Source organism: Arvicola amphibius, chromosome 4, assembly GCF_903992535.2.
Source record: "Arvicola amphibius chromosome 4, mArvAmp1.2, whole genome shotgun sequence".
NCBI lineage: Eukaryota > Metazoa > Chordata > Mammalia > Rodentia > Cricetidae > Arvicola > Arvicola amphibius.
In genome coordinates this window covers 1,030,734-1,040,026 of record NC_052050.1, presented here as the reverse complement: position 1 = coordinate 1,040,026, position 9,293 = coordinate 1,030,734, and the positions used below count along the sequence as shown (strand labels likewise).

The window sequence follows — 9,293 nt, the reverse complement described above, 5'->3', positions numbered from 1 at the left end:
TATGTAACAGCTGTGGTTGTCCTGGAGCTCACTGTGTAGCTCAGCTGGCCTTCAATTCAGAGAACTGACATGGGATTCCCCTCTGTGTGCTGTGAATACCACTGGTTAATAAAGAAGCTGTGACAGGGCAGAGCGGAGCAGGGCAGGAAAACTAAACTGAATGCTGTGAGAGCAGGGAAAACTAAACTGAATGCTGGGAGAAGGAAGGTGGAGTTAAGCCATGGAGTGCTGCCAGAGACAGACATGTTGGAACCTTGCCCCCCTCATGGTAAAATATAAAATAATGGAAATTTGTTAAATTAAGATGTAAAAGGTAGCCAATAAGAAGTTAGAACTAATGGGCCAAGCAGTGATTTTAGTAATACAGTTTCTGTGTAGTTATTTCAGGAGGCTGGGTAGCTGGGAAACAACAGAGAGCCACCTGCCTCTGCCTCTCCCTCCTGAGTGAAGGGATTAAAGACGTTCTCCACAATGCCTAGCTAAAGCATTTACATTTTAAACACCGAGACTTGTTTTTTGTTGTTGTTTTTAGAGACTTCAGGATTTCTATGTGTAGCCTTGGCTGTCCTCACTCTGAGACCAGGCTGTCCTTGAACTCAGAGATCCATCTACCTCTGCCTCCCAAGTGTTGGGATAAAGGCGTGCACCACCACCACCCAGCAACACTGAGACTTGTAAATGCTGTCTTGTATGTTATACTGTGATATCGATATTAGCATGAGCATAGCTCGGGAACACACAGAACAACTCCCAGCCTGATCCTAACCCCAGGCCCAACTCTCAGACAGCTGCACAGAGACGCAGAAGGAACATATTTACTAACAGCCACTAAATAAGAAAGAAAAAGTTGTGGCTTATATCGATTTTCTGTTGTGTCCGGTTGGTAAAGGGTCAGCTGTGGTCAGTTTTTGTCAGCTTAGCACATGCTAGAGTCATCTGGTAAGAGGGCTCTCAACTGAGAAAATGTCTACTTCCGTGGACTCTAGGCAAGTCTTCGGGGGTATTTTCTTTATTAATAACTGATGTGGGAGGGTTCTGCCCATCCCACCGTGGGTGGTGCCACCCAGCTGCTACACGGTGGCTAACAGCCACCTGTAACTCCAGTTCCTAGGGATCTAACGTCTCCTCATTACCTCCAAGGTATTAGGCCCCCACATAGGGTACAGACAAACATGCAGGCAAAACGTCAATACACAAATAAACAAATGAAAAAAATCCCACAAAAACGTAACATCTAGTTGAGCACGCATGCCACGAGAAGCAAGCCAGTAAGTAGCACTTACTCCATGACCTATATGTTTCCCTCCCTCTCTCTCTCTCTCTCTCTCTCTCTCTTTCTCCTCTCTCTTCCCCCTCCCCCCCCCTCTCTCTCTTCCTTCCTTCCTTCCCTTTTCTTTTTGAAACAGGGTTTCTCTGTGTAACAGCCCTAGCTGTCCTGGAACTAGCTCTTGTAGACCAGGCTGGCATTGAACTCACAGAGATCCACCTGCCTTTGCCTCCCGAGTGCTGGGATTAAAGGCGTGCACCACCACCGTGTCCAGCATCAGTTTCTGCCTCTAGGTTTCTGCCTTGACTTCCCTTCATGATGGATATGATTGGGTAAACCAATTAAACCCTTTTCTCCCCAGGTTGCTTTGGTTTCAATAGAAAGCAAGCTAAAATAGATCCCCTGGAGCTGTGATTACTGAGGCTATAAACTGCCTGACAGTGGCACGGGGAGACAAACTGAGATTGTCTAGAGGGCAACATAATCCCAAGTAATCTCTCCAGTCTCAAGACATTTTTTTTAATTAAAAATCAAATTTAAAAATTTATATTGAGCCAGGCGGTGGTGGAGTTTGAGGCCAGCCTGGTCTACAAGAGAGCTAGTTCCAGGACAGTCAGAACTGTTACACAGAGATACCCTGTCTTGAAATAAACTAAAAAAATTATATTGGTAAAGATTAAAAATATAGTAGCAGCCAGGCAGTTAACCTTTAATCCCAGCACTCAGGAGGCAATGGCCATCCTGCTCTAGAGAACAAGTTCCAGGACAGCCAAGGCTGCTACACAGAGAAACCCTGTCTTGAAAAACAAAGAAACAAACCAACAAACAAAGTAAAAATATAATACCCATATGGGTAAAGCTATAGTACGTCATATGTATGATTATGCTTAAAGCCATAAACAAATCCAGGAGCCAAAAATGGTCGGGCACTTGTGTAATTCCTATTCTCAGGCGGCTGAGCAGGAGACCCAGGGTTCAAGATAGCCTGGGCTACACATTGAAACTCTGTCTCCAAAAACCAAAACAAATAACAAGCAAAGGAGCTGGAAGAGTGTGAGCGTGATGCTACCAGCACCAGGGTGGGCGCTAGAGACGAGGCCCTCCCTGTGTCTTCTGCAGTTCGTCTAACGGGAACCTATACTTCGCACTCAGGAAAATGTTAACGCAGTTTTCTTAGGCAAAGAAGTTACCTGAGTTGTTGAGTGGGGCTGCAGCTGTCCCAAAGGTAGGCCACGGTCCAAAGGCACCTCTGGCACCTCACGGGGGTCCCGGGACTCAGAGGTGGGAGGAAGCGGGCAAGAAGTCAGTTTCCCTGGAAACAGGATCAGGAAAGGGTTGGCTCCCAATACATCATACAGGATTTCTCGAACACAAGAATAGCAAACGACTTTTCAAAACCAAAGCAATTTCTACTCTCGAGAACTGGGGAGTACAGGTCAGCTGTGACAGGCGCCACACCGCCCCAGCAGAGCCCAGCACACACGCAGCTTCCCAGCCCAGTCCTAACCTGCAGCACTAACCTGCAGACAGCTGCACAGAATAGAAAGAGGGACGCATTTTACCAGCAGTGCGTCAAGTACGCATCTGCCTATACAGGACACACACGCACACACACCACACACACCTACACCACACCCACACACCACCCCCACACCACACACACACACACCACACACACACATACACACACCACCCCCCCACACACACACATACACACACACCACACATAAACACATACATACACACATCACACACACACATACACACACCACACCACCACACACACACCACACACACACATACACACACACCACATATAAACACATATATACACACATCACACACACACACATACACACACCACACCTACCACACACACACCACACACACACATACACACACACCACAGAGAAACACATATATACACACATCACACACACATACACACACCACACCACCACACACTCAACACCACACACACACACACCACACACACACATACACACACCACCCCCCCCCCCACACACATACACACACACCACACATAAACACATACATACACACATCACACACACACATACACACACCACACACACTACACACACCTACACACACCACACACACCACACACACATACACACACCACATATAAACACACACATACACACACACCACACATAAACACATACATACACACATCACACACACATACACACACCACACCACCACACACCCAACACCACACACATACACACCACACACCACACACACACAAGCAGTCCCTGCTGCTCTGGATGCTGAGGATGAGAATGAGACCAGCCTGGACAACACAGCAAATCCCATTTTCTAAAACTGGGATGGGGCTAGAGAGATAGCTCAGCTGTTTGGAGCACTTGTTGCTCTTAAAGAGGCCCTGTGTTCAGGTCCCAGCACACACAGTGGTTCACAACCATGTATAACTCTAATTCTGGTGAATCTAACACCTTTTTTTTGCCTCCTCTGGCATCAGGAACACATATGGGACAGAGACATAAATGCAGCCTAAACACTCGTACATATAAAATAAAATTAAAAACCTAAAAAAAGGGAAAATTTATGTGCATTAACTTAAAGTTAGGGCTGTAATAGATGATTCTGTCCTCTTTCACTGAGGAATGATCTTAAAAGCAAATGAATAATTTGATTTATTCATTTAACTTGATTTGTTTTAGGTTAACCTAAACAACTTGGAGGTCTTTTGTTTTTGTTTTTTTAAGCAGGTCTTGCTCTGTAGGCCAGGGTGGCCCAGAGTTATTCATCTCCTGTAGCCGCCCATGTGCCATGACACCGAGTCTCACATAAGGACAATGGTTACCAGAGACAGGTCTCACTGTATAACCCTGGCTCACCTGGGACTTCCTTTGTGTAGACCAGGCTGGCCTTAAACTCACAGAAGAAGAAATAAAACAAAGGAATGAAGATGAGGTGGTATCTGATGCCCCCCCGAACTCATCTAGTGGCTTTCAACAGCCACTTTAGAAGGCCCTGGAAAGTGACAGAAACACACACCCCACCATGGTGAGGTACATAGGGATGAGAAAGAAAGGGGAACAGCATTTAAAGGAACAAGGGTTGGAGTTTGTGTTTTTCTTCTTTCATGTGTGTATACATGGTTTTATTTTATGTGTGTAAAGGTTATATATGTGTGTGTGGAAATGCATGCATCTGTGTGCATGTGGACTCTGAGGTCCAAGGTTGACTCAGAAATTATTCTTGATGGCCGGTCGACCTTATTCCTTGAGGCAGAGTCTCTCAACCAAACCCAGAGCTCACTGATACAGCCAAGCTCCCCAGCTAGCTCGTTCTGGGGATCCCCTGTCTCTCGCTACCACATCCACTGGAATTGGGGATTCAAGTTCCAGTCCTCATGCTTACTCACCAAGTACATAATCACTGAGCCGTTCCTAGTTCCTGTGGCTAAGTTTCCAAGAGGATAAAAACCAAACAAATCAATGTATCCCAAGATCAAAAACACATGGACTTTTATCAAGACAAAACAAACTGAGCCCCAGCTGCACAGAGCGACACAGAATGGGAAGAACAGACGGCAGTGGCTAGGGGTGTGCGACGGACCCTTCCCTGAGGAGGACCAGACTGTGGCTGTTTAGGAGATGTGAGAAACTTCTCTAAAAAAAGGCTGCAGGAGCCAGGTTTGGCTTATTTATCTGTGATTCCAGCACAAGAGAGAAGAGAGGCTGAGGCAGAAGGAGTTTTGGCCTGGGCTACACAGTGAGACCCTGCCTCAAAAGCAAAAACAAACACCGAAAGTTCTAGCTCCAGCTCAGCCGTGGTTCTGGACAGCAGCTGAGCCAGGATCCCTTTCAGACATGGAGGCTGAGGAAGGCTCTGCCCACAAGGTTTTGCTAAAGGAAGAGCTAAAAAAAAAAAAAAAAAAAAAAAAAAAAAAAAAAAAAAGCCTCAGAGGATGAAAAGCAGGAGGCAGCTGCTTTAGTGGAGTCTGCGGAGGCCAAGTGAAGAAGGCTGCCCCAGGGCCCAGAAGATACACAGCAGCAGGACACGGGGTTTGTAACAGTTCATTCAAGTGGTCCGTGTGGTGAGATTCTGTGCTAAGGCTATTTCTTCAAAATTAGTGTATTTTTGCAGTAGGCTTCCAAATGCATATGCCATTGTAATCACTAAACACGTAGATCTGACAGCATGTGCAGGCGTGTATTAGGGAGCAGAACCACACTGATGTAACCACAGGGAAAAGCTAGCTGAGGCCCGGTTACCTTCGCTAAACTTTTTGACTGTGGCTGGTCTTGAACTCCTGACCTTCCTGCCTGGGCCTTCTGAGTGCTGGGTCATAGGCATCACTGCTGCCAGCATGGAAGGCTTTCCCCAGATCATTCATGATGAATCACATTTTCATCAGCAGGGCTGGGGATGTAGCTCAGAGGCAGATTGCTTGATTGGCATGCACAAGGCCTGGGTTTGATACCTAGTAGATAAATCAGAAGTCTAATAAAAATATAACAAAATATAATGGGGAAAAATCCACAAAAATTGAAGATACACACAGTAAAACAATGAGCTGCTTTACCTATCCTGATTTCCTAGTGAATATTTACTTTTTATGGGGCTGTGGTCAAAGGGGGATTCTAATTCTCTGCGGAGTGCAGACAGCAGGCTGGGGGAGACAGACACTAAGCTGCTGGCAAACGAGAAGAAACCCAGACGCCACCAACAGGCCACCGGAAGAAGGAAGAAATAAATGATGCCATTGTTCCATCTCTTCTAGGAATCAGCTTGCTAAGGACTCCACGGGCACAGCATGCCCTGTTGGGAGGAAAAGCAGGCTGTGTGTACATCGCGTGCCTGTAAGTCTCGGGATGAGGATGTGAGCTCAGCGTTAATCACTGGAAGGGTAAACATACAACACAACAGGGAGACACAGAGGGGCTGGCATCGTCACCAAGGTGTGGACGAGCTCCAGTTACTCATTTAGGTTTTCTTGTAACTTTTGTGTTTTTTTAAAATTTAGATTTATGTATTTGTTTTATTTATGTGTATGAGTGGTTTGCCTGCATGTATGCACACACATGCCTGGTGCAAAGGGGATCAGAGGAGGGTATTAAAGTTATAGATGGTTGTGGTCATCAGGTGGGGGCTAGAAGCAAACCCAGGTTCTCTGCAAGAGCAGCAAGTGCTCTAAATGCTGAGTCATCTAATCCCTTGATTCTGTTTTTTATGTAAGGGTCTAACTCTGTAGCACAGTCTGGTCTTACCGTGTTCCTGAATTGGTCTGCTTTGTGCTGGATTAAAACACTAGGTACCGGGTCTAGGAATGAATCTTACCCAGTGCAGCGATTGCCCACATGTGTGAAGCCCTGGGCTTGATCCTCAGCTCATGGAAAATTGAGTGTGTTAGTGCAAGCTGGTAACCCAGTACCTGGGAGGTGGAGGCAGGAGGCTGAGAGGTTCAAGTCATTCTTGCCTACATAGAGAGTTCTTTTTTTGGGGGGGTGGTTTTCGAGACAGGGTTTCCCTGTAGTTTCTAGAGCCTGTCCTGGAGCTAGCTCTTGTCGACCAGGCTGGCCTCGAACTTAGAGATCCGCCTGCCTCTGCTTCCCGAGTGCTGGGATTAAAGGCGTGCGCCACCACCTCCCGGCTGAGAGTTCTTTTGAAAGACAGGAGGCTGAGAGATTCAAGTCATTCTTGCCTACATAGAGAGTTCTTTTAAAGCCAACCTGAGCTATATGAGACCTTGTCTCAAAAAACAAAAAACAAACAAACAAACAAAAACCACAAGGGGCTTTAGAGATGTCTCAGCAGTTAAGAGCACTGGCTGCTCTTCCAGAGGACCCAACTTCAATTTCCAGCACCCACATGGCAGCTCACAACCGTCTGTAATTCCAGGTCTAGGGGATCTGGCATCCTCACACAGACATACATGTAGGCAAAACACCAATGCACACAAAAACTATATCTTCAAACAAACAAACAAGCAAACAGCAAACAAAGACGGACGTCACGGACATTTCTAGAGGCCGGGAGCACTGCTGGGCAGACCCAGGGGAGAGTGTAGGAGGAAAAGGAGCCCCGTCCGTGTACCTGCTTTGCCTGGTCTGTAGTGACAGTGACGACAGGCCTACATTTATATATCATCTGTATTCCCAGGGCTGTAGTGACAGGCCTACATTTATATATCATCTGTATTCCCAGGGCTGTAGTGACAGGCCTACATTTATAAACATTTATATATCTATATGCCCAGGGCTGTAGTGACAGGCCTACATTTATATATCATCTGTATTCCTAGGGCTGTGCTCCTTGGCTGGTCTTGGCCTGGACTCTGCAGCGGGCACTGGGATCTGCACTCCAAACTCTGCTAGAGACTGAGTCACCTCTCTAGACTATGCTTGGTTTTAAGATAGGGTCTCACACCACAACCCAGGCTGCCTGGAACTTGTGAGCCTTCTGCTTCAGTCTTGAGTGCTGGGAGTACAGGCATGAGCCACTCTCCTGGTTGTTTTACATTTAAAACAAACAAAATGAAAACAAGCCAAAAATCCCGGAACTCAAGAATCGCTTGGTTTTTGTAGGAAATCAACCGAGTGTCTGTAGATAATGCTGCCTGACCTGGGGACACCCACAGAGGGCTGGCCTGGGACCGCCTTGGTGCTTGCCTCACAGGACCTCAGCTGTTCCGTGGCTGTTCCTTCCAGATGTGGCCAGAGCAGTGGGTCAAAGGACACCCAGTGCTGAGATGAAGCCCTGCCCTGTGCCTGAGGCGTCTGGTTGGCTCGGGTCCACCACCAGTGGCCTCTGTGAAGAAGCCTGCCTGCAGCCCTCCCTCTGGCCTCCCGTGGCAGAACCATGGCACCAGCTTCCCTCTCCATTGGCATGACCCCAGTGTGGCCTGGCCCACCAGCCTTGCCCAGGTTCCTACCTTTAGGGAGGCCCCGCTCTGCTCGGAGTCTGTTCCCCATTTCCAGGAGCTGCTCCTTCTCTAGGCTGAGGCTGCGTATCTTCTTAGCTGCATCCTTCAGCTTCCTTTGCAGATGCCGCACTGATATGGTCTGTGGAGGCTGAGCCCCTTCCTGGGGGAGACTAGGGAACTCCGTCTGGTCCTTTGTGATCATGGGTCTCCAGTTAGTCAGGCCCTGTACACAAAACCCAACCAAGAGACAGCCCTGAGGGACACTCCGGAGAGCCTGTTGGACATCACGCAGGCTGGGAGATGGTGAGGTAGCCCACTGTATGGCCCACCGAGCTGCCCACCTGCCCTTTCGGAATCACCACGGCTGGGGGCTCCCTGGTGACATTCTTCCAGAGAAAAGGCAGTAGAGTGACTACTCCCCTGCTTTAACTGAGGTGGGAGTTGGGAACAGCACCCAGGTTTCAGTGAGATACTTCTCTCCCAGAACGGGGGAGGGCTGCATAGCTCTCAGCCTCCCCACCCCTGCAAGCCCACAGCATTCTTTCTCCCCATCAGCTCCTGCTGAGCTTTGTGTATTTCAAGTAGAGACATTGAGAATTTACACTCCACCAGCACAGGGCCCTGCTCTGGAGGAAAGAAGGCCCCGTCAGCCTCCAGCAACACCCAGACCTGGGAAGCCTGAACCCTGTGTGGACACAGGGACCTGTGGCCAAGCCACTTCTCACTGCTACGGGCCCCATCTGCGTCTGCCCTCTGACCTGTGCTGACTGGACCTTCCCAGTGTCCTCCTCCCCTGTTGCCCAAGGGCTGGCATGCCCTTCCTTCTCTGGCTCACCCCTTCTCCACCTGCCTGTTAGAGTCCCCTTACCACCCCATGGGTTGGCTGTGGTCTCCTTTCCCAGAGAAGGTACGGGAAGAAGCAAAGGCTGCTAGAGAGGAGGTCAAGCAGACACGAGCCCTTTGGAAGCATGTATCCCTCACTCAGCCCAGCCTGGACTTGGGGCCAACCCACACACCGCAGAAATACAGCCACAATGTTAAGAGGATACAGGCATGGGAGAACCAGGTTCTGACATGGCCACCTAGTCTTGACAGTTATGAGAC

General features: G+C 48.3%; 1 protein-coding gene across 3 annotated transcripts in view; it reads right to left on the bottom strand.

The window, feature by feature from the left end:
• Positions 1-9,293, bottom strand: part of Ccdc57 (coiled-coil domain containing 57) — a 93,326-nt gene that overhangs the window by 33,194 nt on the left and 50,839 nt on the right. For 2 of the 3 annotated variants that reach the window (XM_042055022.1, XM_038328849.1), the window contains exons 15-16: positions 8,199-8,412; positions 2,458-2,579 (exon numbers count right to left, since the gene is read on the bottom strand). In XM_042055022.1, coding sequence (XP_041910956.1) covers positions 2,458-2,579; positions 8,199-8,412 — 336 coding nt within the window. Of the gene's footprint in view, positions 1-2,456; positions 2,580-5,538; positions 5,748-8,198; positions 8,413-9,293 lie in introns of those variants that run through there. The other variant, XR_005285186.1, reaches the window with a different exon arrangement.